At 47.1% G+C, this 16,454-nt stretch overlaps 1 protein-coding gene across 2 annotated transcripts in view; it reads right to left on the reverse strand.

The window, feature by feature from the left end:
- Positions 1-295: 295 nt before the first annotated feature.
- The window catches only part of LOC143809692 (uncharacterized), a 99,783-nt gene continuing 83,624 nt past the window's right edge, over positions 296-16,454 (reverse strand). For both annotated transcript variants that reach the window (XM_077292732.1, XM_077292731.1), the window contains exon 2: positions 296-3,489. In XM_077292732.1, coding sequence (XP_077148847.1) covers positions 1,365-3,275 — 1,911 coding nt within the window. In that variant the 5' untranslated portion in view covers positions 3,276-3,489 and the 3' untranslated portion in view covers positions 296-1,364. The remainder of the gene's footprint in view (positions 3,490-16,454) is intronic.

Consider the following 16,454-nt stretch of genomic DNA (forward strand, 5'->3'; position numbering starts at 1 on the left):
CACACTCATTCCACTGAGTAAGCACGGACCATTTCCGAAATTTTTGGCAATACACTTCAGCTTCATCCTGACCCTGAGAAATAGCCAGCAAGGCTTTTTCTGCCTGAATTTCAAGATTGGGTTCCTCGTAAAGCAATCCGAGCGCCAGAAAAAACGCATCAATATTTGCCAATGCCGGATCTCCTGGCGCTAGCGAGAAGGCCCAATCCTGAGGGTCGCTCCGTAAGAAAGAGATAACAATTTTAACTTGCTGAGCTGAGTCTCCAGATGAACGGGGTCTCAGAGATAGAAACAATTTACAATTATTCCTGAAATTCCTAAACTTAAATCGGTCTCCAGAGAACAGTTCAGGAATAGGTATTTTAGGTTCAGACATTGGACTACTGGTAACAAAATCTTGTATGCCCTGCACACGAGTAGCAAGCTGATCCACACTTGTAATCAAAGTCTGGACATCCATGTCTGCAGCAAGCACAAGCCACTCAGAGGTAAAGGGGAGGAAAAAAGAGAGGAAAGAAAAAAAACAAAAAACTCAGACTTTCCTTTCTTGTAATCCCACTTCTGCAATGCATTAAACATTCAACCTTGGCCTGGCATACTGTTATGACCCCAATGGCAGAGGGTCTCAAAAGTACATACTGTTATAGAAATTTGGCTCGGGGTGAATTTAACCCCGTGTGTATGCTGTGTCCATTCCCAATTATTATCAGATCAGATCTATTGAGCGCTCAAGAAAGAATGAACTCTGACACAAAGTGACAGTATAACATTCCATCCAGATCTCTGGTTTATTGATTGATACATGATCTTATAAAAGCGTATAAAATGGGAGTGGTTAGTAAATTAACATTCAATTTAGCTATTATTTCATTGGTTGACTGAGTACATAATGCATTTAACTGAGTACATGGCATCTTCGAACTATGGTCTACCTAGCAACAAGCTGATTTTGTACTTTCGGAAACATCTGCCACCTTTATCCTGCTAGTCAGCAACATTCTGGGACATTAGTTTCGAACCATCTGCTTTAACTTCCCTGTTCTCTGGCGATCTGGACATACCAGAAAGTCCCGAGGTCCGTCTTGCCTAACTCATGTGATTAAGTTGAGCAATTGATCATAAACTAGCTGAATATATTTGCTTTTAAGCTAAGACATGATTTAAAGGGATATACATGCAAGTGAGATCTACATGATATATATATTTCTATCACAAGCCCCCCTTAGATATCACTTGCCCTAATCCTAGCCTCCTGTCCCAAAGCGCTGCAACTCTTTTGTGCTGTCGGCGAACTGACATATACCTAATGCACATGCCCTACACCGTACAGACTTTTTGCAAATGGGCGGTCAGGAGATCTGTCCCTAAAGGGGGGTGGAAGCATGCATAGTCTCATATTGGCGAAGTTCTCCAATCAGTTCCACATATTCATCCTCATCGGGGTGGGGTGCGTCGTCAGGTGGGTGAATCTGGATTCGAATAGGTTCGTCCAGGAGGAGATGTGGCATCAGGTTTGTGGTTTCCTTGACTGTCTTTTCCATCATCCTGCGGATACAAGGGATTACGCAGCAACCAGAAATTATCACAAGAACAAAAATAACAAGTATGGCTGCCCCAATCTGTGCTAGCAACCTTTGCCACCCATTCATCCATCCAAAGTACTGGTCCCAAGGATCTTTCACTCCTGAGTTTTGTTTCAATTCCTCTGATAGCTCGGTGAGTTTCTGTATCGCCACCGTGACTTTACCATTGGGACCAGTATTGTCTGGGATGTAGGTGCAACAGGTGTCTTTGATCATTTTACAAACACCTCCTTTTTCAGCTAGAATCATGTCTAGGGCCATCCTGTTTTGGAATGCCATGATGGAAGTGGGGCCCAACTGGTCTGCCAGACCTTTTAGAGCATCTCGGGTGTAGTTAACAAATCTCTGCTGGTTGTAATACACATAATTTATCCAATCAACATTTTTGTTCACAGTTATTATTGGCAACAATGACTCAAATCCTGCCTTGACCTGGTCCCTGGCTTTAAATTCATCAGGTACCCCCCTAGGCACACCTACGTTGTCTATATAAACATGTGGATCAAAACTGCCTTTTGGGGCACTTGCCCGCTTTGGTCTGCTAACTGCAGTACTGGGTGAGGACTCATGGGTGTAGGGAAACAGGTGGAAGGGCATCAGAATTTTTGCCAGTGCACATTGGCCTACCCAAACACCTTCCAGTCTGCTACGTATCTTCATATCACCACAGATCCAGTATATGTCACCTAGGGAGACCACATGATTAATTAGGTTGTCAGTGGTGGTACTGTACTCTGAGCAGAACCCTTTAGTGAAGTTTTTTACATCCCTGCCAGCCCCTGTGCGTGTGTAACAGGTGTAATTACCAGGGTATATTGTTATTCCAGTCCCTGGGGGGGTGTCTTTAGTCATGAGTGGGTACTTAGACTTCCAGTGTTCACAGGATGCAGAATGAGATGAGTTAGTGTATATGCTGAGAAAACAGGCCTGCTGGGATTCTGGGATGTTAAGTGGCACTGTGCCCAGATGGGGTCTGGCTCCGGCACATGCATAACAGCCACTCCCATTATCCTGTTGGGCTGTGTATCTTACCCACTCTAGCCAGTAATTGGTTTCAGAGAACCCAGTCTCTACTGCTAAAGTCTCCTCATAGGTCGGGTCTGTCAGTACCTTTACGTTACTAGGGGTCTCCTGAGTCACATTGGGCTTGTCAGCTGCATTTGCCAGCTTGAATTTTCCTGAGTACTGCACAGGGGGTTTGCGTTCACCACTTGGAGGTGTACTGCTCATTATGTAAGTACCGGCATCACCTGGGGAGGGGTTTTCAATGCTACGTATGAGTCGGTTGCATTCCCCCCTGGTGCTGCACCCTTTCCTGAAGGCCTGCTTTGTTAGGCGCATACGGTCAATTAAGGACTTGCCATCTTTATCTTTTCTGTTTAGGGCTGATGGGGGTTTGTATCCCCAACTGTCACCAGTGTTCCATGCTGCCGCTGCCCAGTATTCACATTTGTCTCCCCAATATTTATCTGCAACACAAATATACTGAGTCCCATGCCCCAAACTGTCCAGCTGTGTGGGTGGGCAGTGTACCACATCGCAGTAATCAAACAGGTATGTAATTATGTGTGCTGATGTATCGAACCAGAAAATGGTGTAGTCCCCATCCTTGGTGATCTCCCCTCCCAGAGGTGGGGTGCGAGGAGCTTCTGCCCCCAGGATATGTATCACACAGAGGATATACAGGATCATTCTGGCTTTGGCGTATCTTCTGGTACGGGAGCCTTCTTGCAATGCGATGCGTGGATCCAAGTGGGTTTTCCCTCTAGTTTCACAGAGGTTGGTGTTGTCAGCAGCACTTGGAAGGGACCGTCAAATCTGGGGTCGAGTGTTCTCCTCACGAACTTCTTTACCAACACCCAGTCTCCTGGTTTCAGGGAGTGCGTACCGGGTACCGCTCCTGGATCTGGTAATGAAGAGAAAACTCGAGAATGGACATCAGCTAGTTTTTTGGACAGTTGAATTACATAAGCAGACAAAGTATCATATTGCATTGCCAACTGCTGAGGGAAGAATACCCCTAACCTAGGGCTGGACCCAAACAGAATCTCATGTGGTGACAGCTTTTCTGGGCCCCGGGGAGTGTGCCTTACACTAAACAGTGCAATGGGAAGGGTTTCGTGCCATGGTTTGCGTGCCTCTTGGGCAACTTTCAACATCCTGTTCTTAAGTGTCCCATTTAGTCTTTCTACTTTCCCGCTACTCTGAGGGTGATAGGGAGTGTGTAGGCCTAAGTCTGACCCTACTGCTGACCAGATCTCCCTTGTGAGGTTTGCTGTAAATGCGGGACCCTGATCACTCTCTATCACTTCTGGGACCCCGTATCTGCACACGATCTCTGAAAGCAGCTTCTTCGCAGTAGTCTTTGCTGACTGATTCCTCACTGGGAAAGCTTCTGGCCATCCTGAAAACACGTCCACGACCACAAGGGCATATTCAAAACCTCCACTTGGCGGCATCTGGATGTGGTCTATCTGGATCCTCTGGAAGGGGTATAGTGGTCTGGCCAGATGATGGGTGGGAACTTTCTCCATTCTTCCAGGGTTGCATTTGCCACAGGTCAGACAGCTGCTTGCGAACTTGGCTGTTAGGGTGGAGATCCCTGGAGCGAACCAGTAAGCACCAATCAGATCATTCATCTGTGTCTTTGATCTGTGGGTGGGCCCATGTGCCCACTGGACCACCATAGGGTACATGCTTCGGGGTAAACAGGGTTTATAGTCCATTGAGTATACCCTTCCTTCTTGATGTGTTGCACCCTTCCGCATCCAACTCTCTTTTTCTTCCTTTGGAGCTTGCTCTTGCAACTTCTTGAATAGATTCCAAGATGTCATCTCATCTGGTGTCTTGTCCTCAGTTGCCACGTAGTAGCCGTCCGGCTCTACGACCTCTCCCACTTCTCCGCATTGTCTTCCTTTGGCGGCTTCTTTGGCTGCCATATCGGCCATGTTGTTGCCCCGTGCCTCTACTGTGTTCAGTTTTCCATGCGCTTTGACTTTCAGTACGGCCACCATTTTTGGAAGTTGAAGTGCGTTCAGCAGGTCCTTAATGGCTCCATGATGCTTCACGGTTGTTCCGCTTGCTGTGATGAAGTCTCTTGCAGCCCAGATGGGTCCAAAGTCGTGTGCTATGCCATGCGAGTACCTTGAATCGGTGTATATGTTTGCAGTCTTGCCCTCTGCCATCCGGCAGGCCTTCGTCAGTGCTATTAGTTCTGCTTCCTGGGCTGACAGGCTAGGCGGCAGACTTCTAGACCACAGGATTTCTTGATTGCTGGTCACTGCACATCCCGTGTGGAATCTTCCTTCATCATCTGCAAATCTGGAGCCATCTACGTAGAGGATCAACTCTGGGTTGGTCAGCGGCTCTTCTGCCACATTGGGTAGTCCTGCTGTTTCCTGTTGCATGATGCTGAAGCAAAAATAAGTAAACTGACTGAACAATATATATAATAATTATAAATGCTGGTGCATTTATGGAGACCATAGGTAAGTGTTCACACCAGGCAGTCAGTGTAGTTACCCATTCAATCTGAGATTACCTTGTCGTTGGTGAATGGGCTCACAAAGTTTGGCCAAATCTTGTGCTAAAATCTCATGTTTGTTCATAAAGTTCATAAGCCGTTATGCTATTCCTATTCCATATATTTCAAACTTCCTTACTTTAGCACAGATGTGTGCGGCCATAATCTATTATGATGCTGAAGCAGTCATGGTCATCTGTCCGGAGCAAATCCAGATCCTTGTGAAAGGTATCGTGCAGATTTTGATCTGAGGGGTCCGTATTCATATCCCCCCTTGGGAGTGGGAGTAGAGTGGCCGGATTGAGGACTGTACATCTGGAGATAGTGACATTGTCAGGCAGTAGTAGGGAGCACTGCAGGCGAAGATGTCTTGCGGTGGAGAGATGTTTTGGCTGGGTTTGGTTGAGAATTGCTGAAATGTCATGTGGAGCCAGGATTTCCAGTGGATGTCCAAGAATGATGTCAGCAGTCTTGTCCAGGAGGGCGTGTGCTGCAAATACTGCTCTCATGCAGGAGGGGGCTCCCCTTGCAACTGGATCCAGGCGAGCTGAGAAGTAGCCTAGGGGTCTCTGTCTTCCCCCGTGAGTCTGTGTCAGGACTCCAGTAGCATGGCCTTCTTTCTCCATCAGGTAGAGACGGAATAGCTTCTTGTAGTCAGGTAGGCCTAGTGCTGGCGCTGAGACTACGGAGTCTTTTAGCTTTTTGAACGAACTGAAGGCCATATCTGTTAGCAGGAACGGGGTTGCATTGACGCAGTCATACAGAGGTTGCATTAGGACTGAGGCATCAGGGATCCAGGCTCTGCAATACGAAACCAGACCAAGGAAAGCTTGTAGCCCCTTTGGAGTTGTTGGAGGGGCCATCTTCTCCACTGTGGTCTTCCGATCATCTGTCAGGTGTTTCGTCTGGTGAGCAATGCAGTGCCCAAGGAATGTAACTCGCTTCAGACACCACTGGATTTTGTTCTTTGAGACCTCGCAGCGCTGTTCCGCCAGGTAGAGTAGGAGAGACACGGAATGTGTTTTACACGTGTCAAAGTCAACTGCACAGAGGAGTAGATCGTCCACGTATTGTAGCAGGGTCACTTCTGCATGTTCTGTGATCCAGTTGGCGAGAACTGTGGACATTGCTTTGGTGAATTGTGAGGGGCTGTTCTGGGCCCCCTGGGGCATCACCGCCCATGTGTACTGTGCCCCCTGATGCGTGAAGGCAAACAGGAACTGATCGTCCGGATGGAGGGGAACACTGAAGAAAGCATTAGCCAGGTCGATCACCGTGAACACTGTTGCTGTGGAAGGCACATTTGAGAGCAGAGTGTGCGGATTCGGCACAATTGGAGTTTCAAACACTGTAGCGTCATTCACAGCTCTTAGGTCATGTACCATTCTGAACTTGGCTGGCTCCCCTTTTACAGTCTTCTTCTTGACGGGGAAAAGCGGGGTGTTGCAAGGAGAGGTGCAAGGGTCAATGACCCCTATTTCCAGAAACACCTTCAATTGGTCTGAGACAGCTTGACTCTGAGCGATGGACAAGGGATACTGGGCCTTACGAGGATATGGAGTGCCTGGCTTGAGTGATACCCGCACCGGGGCAACTTGAAGTTTTCCCACATCTTGGGGTCCCTTGGACCATAGACTTTCTGGTACTACGTCCAGTACCTCCTTGGGTAGGCCTTCATCAGTTGCCTGAGGTTCCTGTAGGGCCGCCAGCATCACTGACTCTTCCTGGGTCAAAGGTGAAGAAAGGGTTACGGTCCCATCTTCCTGGAACACTATGGTTGCTTTCAGTTTTTGTAGTAGGTCCACCCCCAGCAGGTTGAGTGGGCAGGTTCTTGACACCACAAACTGGGATAGGATAGAGTGTCCTGGCTGAGTGCACACGCTCAGAGGCCTTGTAAGCCGAGAATGTCTGACTTGACCATCAATGCCTACGCAAGATACAGAGGATTCTGATAGGCAGGTAGGGTCAGGGAGTTCCACATGTCTCATCACACTTCTGGCTGCACCAGTGTCCACAAGAAAAGATCTGACAACGCCATCCACTTCCAGGGTAATTTGAGGGGTTGGTCCTGCTGATGGGGTTTTGCATGTCTGGAGCGTGGTGTCTTGCGGACCTGGCTTGCCCCTGTCCTATGGACGGGGCTCTTCACTGTTTACCTTGTCTGTTCCTTGGCCTGCTCCTCTGGGCAGGGTCTTGGGTTGTGGTGGAGCCCTGCACCGGCTCTGGTAATGACCCAATTTACCGCAGTTGAAACATCTGACATTCCTTCTGTCTCGGTGTTGCGGTGGCTCTTCAGAGTCTATGGCCACCATGAGGGGCGTTGTCTTCCGCACTCCTGGTTGGGACTCGATCCCTTTGGCTACTGTGAGCAGGGTGTCCATTGCTATTGACCTGTACTCGGGCCTAGCCACTATCAGCGGCTTCCTGATTGGCTCTCTGAGTCCATGCACAAAGGCCTGTGCCAACATTTGCCTGTGTATCTGGTCATGAATGGTGAAGCCGAGGTCCTGGAAGACCTGCATTACTCTGCCATGAAACTTCTCCACAGACTCTGTCTTTTCCTGACTCATGTCGTGTAAACTGAGGGCCTGTCCGGCCAGCCTGCCTTTGGCCCACTCTCTGAGTTGTTCAATCAGCTTCGGCCCTGACTCCCAGGCATGTACATCTAGGTCTGCTGCAAGCTTGAAATGTTCCTTCATGATTGGCCAGAAGGCATCACCTGCCTTTATCTCCATCACAGCCCACAGATCATTCCAGGTGGCTGCATATGTGCGCTGGTTCTGCTGCATTCTTCTGTAGAATGGCATGGGGTGCATCTCTGGGTCTGGAAGATTGTTGAGGATGCTGGTCACCTGACTTGGGGTGAAGTGCACATAGTGTAAAGGTGGTGCTTCTATTTGCCCCTGTCTTCTGAGTGCCTGTGGGTTCTTCTTTCTGGTGCTGGGCAGCATGTATGAAGTCCCTTCTTCATCTTCATCAGATGAATTGCTGTGATATCGTGTACTGGGGTCATGCAGTGGCTGATGGGTGGTTCTGGGAATTGCCTTTTTGCGAGAAGATGTCTCTCCACCCTGCTGAAACTGCGGAGGATTATAGTTCCATTGTGGTGTGAATGTTGGCTGCTCTGACCGGGGATACCGATCATCATCAGATGGTGGTGCCTGTGGCCTCCCCCCTGTCCCCGGACCTGAGCTGCCTGCTGCTGGCTGAGGGGTGCTTTCTGCCGGGGGATTTCCACCTTCCTCCCCTGATAACATGACTGGTAGAGGCTGAACTGTATTTGGCACATAGAATGTTCCCTGTGCGGTGAGCACCGGATACAGAGAGACCACACTGCCCGAATCTGGCATCCGCCCAGCAGGCAACAAGGCAGGAGAAGGAGAGTGTGAAACAGGAGGAGATGCATGGTGCAGAGGAATGGAGGGAAATAGAGATGTAAGGTGCGCAGAAGGTGGGGGTGAGGAGTGAGAGAGAGAGAGAGAAGGAAGCAAAGGGTGCGGTGGAAGAGAAGGGGGAGAGCATGAAGAGTGTGAAGAAGAGGGTGGGTGTGGTGTAGAAGGAGGAGGAGATGAGGGAGTAGAAGGATGGGGTGTGGAGTAATGTGGAGGAGAGAGAGGAGGGGAAAGAGGAGGAGAAAGAGGAGGGGAAAGAGGAGGAGAAAGAGGAGGAGAAAGAGGAGAGGAGGGAGGAGGGGAAAGAGGAGAGGAAAGAGGAGAAGAGAGAGGAGGGGAGAGAGGAGGGAGAGAGAGAGAGGAGGAGGAGAAAGATGGCGGAGAAAGACAAGGAGAGAATTCCTTCCTCTTTAATGCAGGCCGAGACGGCATCGCCAGAGTAACAGTGCCATCTCCCTGCACAGCGGTTGGGCGGGGCGCACCACACACGGAGCAAGTCTCCCTGAACAATGGATTCTGTTGGGAGCAGACTGTACATACCCAATATTTTTCATCCCCATATGGGGGAGGTGCTGATGGTTTGACACCTTTCCCCACTTTGTACACATAAAAATCACTTCCTGACTCTTTCACATAACGTTCAATGCTTCCTAATCGATGCAAATCTGTAGCCACTTTATACCATGCTGCTGCAGCAGACAGCAAATCAGTGTCAACTAGCTTCCCTTTCTTCCTTTTCAAAACATCATGCCACTCTGCAGCTTGAAGCCTGCCTCCCTGATGGATTTCACATACTTTCATGAGCTGCTTGTAATTCTTCACATATTTTACACCTTCGTGCTCTGCCACGATCTGGGGGGCCGTTTTCTCATCAGGGAGCAAAAGGCTCTCCTGTCGCTTGGCCACTCTATTCCCCATTGCAAAAAGACAAATAAAAAACACAAGAAAAAAGACCTCTAGGAGGTGTGTATATAAAAACACGAAAAACAAAAGGAAAAACACACCTTCAAAAAATTGATGTAAAAAGTTGGGACCAGAATTAAGGAAAACCATCAGAAAAACTCAAAATTTTTATACAAAAAAAAAGGAAGATATAAAAAACTATCCCCTTTTAAACAAAGAAAAAGGTGAAGAGACAGGAAAGGAAAAACTTTTTGGGAAAGAAAAAAAAAAAAATTTTTTTTTTTTTTCTTTCCCAAAAAGTTTTTCCTTTCCTGTCTCTTCACCTTTTTTATACTGTCAAAAAAAAAAAAATTTAAGAAAAGAAAAAGAAAACCTAAATTATACAAAAAAAAACTTTAATAAAAAACTTAGAACAAAAATCTTCAAAATGACTAAAAGACGGCTATATATATATATATATATATATATATATATATATATATATATATATATATATATATATATATATATATATATATTCTCCCCTCTGCACTCAACGCAGTCAGAGACACACTTCCCCTTTCTAATACTGTAATATTATAATATGCAATATCACTAAAATCTCGTATCTGATACACGTATGTCACATCAAAAATAATAGGTACTATTTAATTTCACCTTTTCTTCGGATAAAAGCTATTCTCTAGCTAGATTTCAAAAAAGAAAAGAAAACAGTTGTGACAGTGTGATTTACCATGCATATTTCTCCGTCTAGAAAAAGAGGAAGTGTTTAGGGAAGAGAAAAAGAAAAAAAAACTCTCTTTTTCAACTTTATAGTTGTATGCACTCAAGCAACATTAACGTGACATTTACAAACACACACAATGACGTCCAGGAGAAATATCGATAAGCCCTCTTTATTATTCTGTGACACGTGCAAGTTGCGCTGGGAACAGACTACTGCCAATCGCACTGGACGCACCTGCGCCCGGGCTGCCTGAGTGCCTGAGAAGCACAACAAGCGGGAAATCTACCACCCCGGTCCGGACGTCCTAACTGGATCGCCGGCACTACGGGAATCTGCAGTAGCCCTGTAAGTTATCACTACCCGTGCCTGGAACCTGGAGCCACCTGCTCCGGAACTCTACATGTTCCTCCTATGCACAGGAATCCTGCAATAACTTATCGAGCGATTTGACCTCCTGCGGTCTGTTTCCCAGCAACCACAAGCGTAAGCAGTCACTTTCCTCTTCCTCTCCTGGATCTTATACAAACACAAAACAGATGCGGCACACAGCAGACACTTAAATCCCAGGGATTTTGGGAGGTATGGACTTTTTACGTCACCTGGGACTGCGGTGAGCACACCTGACCGGCTAAGGATACAGACTCGGACTGAGCACAGGGGACATTCAGGTAAGATGACAGAATTTTCTTACCTTACTCTGATGGAGCTGCAGTCTCCATCCCTTGCGCCGAGGCCTCGGCCTGTACCCTCTTTCCTTCCGGTCAGGGATGTCCCCTGTGCGATATCTTCGTCCTCCTGCCCCACGTTGGGCGCCACCTGTTATAGAAATTTGGCTCGGGGTGAATTTAACCCCGTGTGTATGCTGTGTCCGTTCCCAATTATTATCAGATCAGATCTATTGAGCGCTCAAGAAAGAATGAACTCTGACACAAAGTGACAGTATAAGATTCCATCCAGATCTCTGGTTTATTGATTGATACATGATCTTATAAAAGCGTATAAAATGGGAGTGGTTAGTAAATTAACATTCAATTTAGCTATTATTTCATTGGTTGACTGAGTACATAATGCATTTAACTGAGTACATGGCATCTTCGAACTATGGTCTACCTAGCAACAAGCTGATTTTGTACTTTCGGAAACATCTGCCACCTTTATCCTGCTAGTCAGCAACATTCTGGGACATTAGTTTCGAACCATCTGCTTTAACTTCCCTGTTCTCTGGCGATCTGGACATACCAGAAAGTCCCGAGGTCCGTCTTGCCTAACTCATGTGATTAAGTTGAGCAATTGATCATAAACTAGCTGGATATATTTGCTTTTAAGCTAAGACATGATTTAAAGGGATATACATGCAAGTGAGATCTACATGATATATATATTTCTATCACAATACCAAGTCTGCAAACACAAAAAACCAGCTCATAGGGCAGTGGTAACTGGGCTGACCATATATCTAATCCTAGCACCACAAATAGCAGCAGCCGGGGAACGTGCCTACGTTGGTTCTAGACGTCTCGCGCCAGCCGGAGAACTAACTAACCCTAGAAGGGAAAAGATAGACCTTTCTTGCCTCCAGAGAAAAGACCCCAAAAGTTGGATACAAGCCCCCAACAAATAATAACGGTGAGGTAAGGAGAAAAGACAAACGTAAGAATGAACTAGATATTTAGCAAAGAGAGGCCCACTGACTAATAGCAGAATATAGTAAGATGACTTATATGGTCAGCAAAAACCCTATCAAAATTTCCGTGCTGGATATTCAAGAACCCCCGAACCATCTAACGGCCCGGGGGGAGAACACCAGCCCCCTAGAGCTTCCAGCAAAATCAGGAATCACATTTAGTACAAGCTGGACAAAAAATAAGAGCAAAGCAAATAACCAAAAAACAAGGAAGCAGGACTTAGCTTAATTTTGCAAGATCCAAGACCAGCAGACAGGAGCAAACAGAAAGGAACTGATTACAACGATGCCAGGCACTGGACTGAGAAACCAGGAAGTTTATATAGCAACACCCCTGGACTAACGACCCAGGTGGGTGCCAAACTGAGGAAAGACAATCCCAGAGTCATATCACTAGTGACCACAAGAGGGAGCCAAAAAAGTCTAATTCACAACACTAGACACCTCGACACAGCCGGAGGACTAAATACCCCTATAGATGGAAATAGGAATACTACCTTGCCTCAGAGCAGAACCCCAAAGGATAGGCAGCCCCCCACGAATATTGACTGTGAGTAGGAGAGGAAAGACACACGCAGGCAGAAAACAGGATTCAGCAAAAGAGGCCACTCTAGCTAAATAGGGAAAGATAGGACAGAATACTAAGCGGTCAATATTAAAACCCTTCCAAAAATATCCACAGCAGATAATACAAAAAGTTCCACAATCTAACTAAAGACATGGAATGTATATCTGCCACTCCAGAGAATCCAACAAGACTGAGAAAATACTGACAATCTAAGTTGGACAAAAAAACACTGAATAGCACAGAATTATTAAGCACACAGCATGTGTGCCACAGAAACAAAACCAGACACTTATCTTTGCTGATTTGGCAGAAGGCAGATGGAACCAAACCAGGACCAAAACCTCCCAACAACCATGGACAACTGGCAAGGACTAATGAATCCTGCACGCCTAAATACCCCAGTCAGAACTGCAATCAGCAGATACACCTGACCAGGACTGCAACTCGGGGACAACTGCATTACCACCTACAACCACCGGAGGGAGCCCAAAAGCAGAATTCACAACAGAGATACTAGAAGCACAACTCCGATTAAAAGGGGATTTAGAAAAGCGCTTAAAAATCTCCTCATGAACAATATGTTCCCTAGGTTGGTGGCTAGCCCCGACCAACTTAACCAGGGGGGTTCCATGGGTATGGCCAGTTTCGGTAACCCTAACCACGGATGCGAGCCCATGGGGTTGGGGGGCTCATTTGAAAGATCAAATTGCCCAAAGCCCTTGGTCAGAAACAGAAAAACTATGTTCATCAAACATGAAAGAACTCTTGGCGGTAAAATACGCACTCGAACACTTCCTAGTTTTCCTCCTTTCCCATCATGTAAGAGTACTATCAGACAACAGGGTGGTGGTGGCATACCTCAATAACCAGGGGGGAACAAGGTCCCGCTCGTTGATGGACGTGACAAAATCTATCTTGACATTGGCAGAAACAAATCTGTCTTCTCTGTCAGCCCTTCACATCAAAGGGACAGAGAACCAGGCGGCAGATTTTTTAAGCAGAACACTGTTAAGACAGGGGGAATGGGAGTTGAACCAAGAGATATTCAACCGCATTGTAGCTTGCTGGGGAGTACCAGAAATAGATTTGTTCGCAAACTATCTAAACTGGAAAATACAGGCATTTTGCTCAATCGACCCATGGGGGAACCCAGTGACCCTAGATGCTTTTCTGATTCCCTGGAACTTCCAACTGGCTTATGCCTTTCCTCCGATAGCATTAATTCCATTAGTTCTGAAGAAAATCCGGGAGGACAGGGCAAGAGTGATTATGATAGCCCCGTTCTGGCCAAAGAGAGCGTGGTTTCCATGGTTACGCTTGATGTCGGTAACAGAGCCATGGGTTCTCCCGGACATCCCAAATCTTCTACGCCAAGGGTCAATAAACCATCCACGAGTAAAAAACCTACACATGACAGCATGGAATTTGAGAGGGAACTTTTAGCAAAAAGGGGTTTTCCTCAAATTTAATTTCAACACTCTTGTCCAGTAGGAAACCAGTAACTACCAGAGCATATGGCAGGGTCTGGAAGAAGTTCCTCTCTAATCCAAATGTCAGTTTGTCGGGGAAAATCCCAATTAAGGAAGTGCTAGAATTCCTTCAGAAAGGATTAGAAAAAGGGTTAGCAACAAATACCCTTAAAGTTCAAATTGCAGCATTGGGTGCCTTATACAACTGTGACCTAGCAGGGAATCACTGGATAAAAAGGTTTGTAAAAGCCTCAATTAGGTCTAAACCAGTCATACACCACACTTCGCCTCCCTGGGACCTAAACCTGGTACTTTCTGCACTCACGAAAGCGCCTTTTGAACCCTTGTCTCAAGCTTCCTTAAAGATAATCTCCCTGAAAACCTCTCTCCTGGTAGCATTAACCTCAGGACGCAGAATTAGTGACTTGCAGGCTCTCTCACCTTACCCGCCTCTAACCCAGATACTAGAGGATAGAGTAGTCCTTAGGACTGACCCGTCTTACCTGCCCAAGGTAGCATCACGTTTTCATAGATCTCAGCAAATATCCTTACCATCGTTTTGCCCAAATCCCAAAAACGAAAAAGAGAAGTCCCTACACACACTAGATCTTGAGATGCTTGACCCAATATATAACAGCCACAAGGGAGTGTAGGAAAGGCAGGTCTCTGTTTGTCTGTTTTCAGGGTCCAAATAAAGGGCACAAAGCGTCAAAAGCAACATTGGCGAGATGGGTAAGGGAGGCCATCACTCTAGCATACGCCTCGTCCAATGAAGCCGCTCCAGAAGGGATCAAAGCTCATTCAACCAGATCGATATCAACCTCTTGGGCAGAGCGGGCAGGAGCATCGATCGACCAGATATGTAGAGCAGCCACTTGGTCTTCTCCCTCTACATTTTTCAAACACTACCAACTGGACCTATCCTGCTCTTCAGACCTAACCTTTGGTAGGAGGGTTCTGGAGGCAGTAATCCCACTCTAATATACATTCTATGAAATTCTCTCCGTGGTGCCGTCATGGGGGTAAGAGAATATCGTAGTTACTCACCGATAACGGTATTTCTCTGATCCCATGACGGCACCCGTATATTCTCTCCCTTTCACGTGTGGGTGTGCACACTACTAATGTTTAGTCACGAGGTGTCGCAAAAAAAAAAAAAGGAAAGATTTAATTATTTTGTTGTTTAATAACCATTTAAGTTACAGCTAAAGTCCTGTCAAGGCTCTGTAAACCGAACTGAGGTGGAAGAGAGGTCCCGCCTTTTTAATCTGTGGGTTTCCTGTCCCTGAGGGCGGATCCCTCTCTCCGTGGTGCCATCATGGGATCAGAGAAATACCGTTACCGGTGGGTAACTACGATATTCCTCCACCACCCCATCACTGCCTATTACACCGCCTCCATCATTTCCTCCTCCCCACCACCCCTATTATTGCCCATTCACCACCGCCATCATTTCCTCCTCCCCCACCACCCCCATTATTGCCCTTTCCACCACCTCATAATTGCTTTCTCCCCATCAACCCATCATTGCCCTGTGAACCCAATCATTGCCTTCTGCCCCATCACCCCCATCATTGCCTTTTCTGTCAACCCAATCATTGCCTTCTGCCTCACCACCCCATCATTGCCCATTCACCACCTACATCATTTCCTCCTCCCCCACCACCCCCATTATTGCCCTTTCCACCACCCCATCATTGCTTTCTCCCCCATCACCCCCATCTTTGCCCTCTCTATCAACCCAATCATTGCCTTCTGACCCATCACCCCACCATTACCCTGTCAACCCAATCACTGACTTCTGCCCCATCACCCCATTATTTCCCATTACACCGCCTCCATCATTTCGTCCTCCCCACCACCCCCATTATTGCCAATTCACCACCTCCATCATTTCCTTCTCCCCACCACCCCCATTATTGCCCTTTCCACCACCCCCATCATTGCTTTCTCACCATCATTGCCCTCTCTGTCAACCCAATCATCGCCTTCTGCCTCACCACCCCCATCATTGCCCATTACACCGCCTCCATCATTTCCTCCTCCCCACCACCCCATTATTGCCCATGCACCACCTTCATCATTTCCTCCTCCCCCACCACCTCCATTATTGCCCTTTCCACCACCCCATCATTGATTTCTCCTCCATCACTGCGCTCTGTCAACCCAATCATTGCCTTCTGCCCCATCACCCCATCATTGCCTTCTCCTCCACCTACACACACACACACAGCACCATTCACCTATCTGAATATACACACACAGACACACACAGTACCATTCACCTCTCTGCATACACATACACACACAGCACCATTCACCTCTCTGCATACATACACACACAGAAACACACAGCACCATTCACTTCTCTGCATACATACATACACACACACAAACACACACAGAGCACCATTCACCTCTCTGCACACACACAGCACCATTCACCTCTCTGCATACACACACAGCACCATTCACCTCTGCATACACACGCCTCACCTCTTCGCACAGTATCCTGAAGCCGCACCATCGCCAGCAGCTTCCTGTCTCGCACAGCCGCAGCGCTGAATGATGTCATTCAGCCACTGCTGTGTGAGACAGGAAGCGC

Source organism: Ranitomeya variabilis, chromosome 2, assembly GCF_051348905.1.
Source record: "Ranitomeya variabilis isolate aRanVar5 chromosome 2, aRanVar5.hap1, whole genome shotgun sequence".
In the NCBI taxonomy this organism is placed as follows: Eukaryota; Metazoa; Chordata; class Amphibia; order Anura; family Dendrobatidae; genus Ranitomeya; species Ranitomeya variabilis.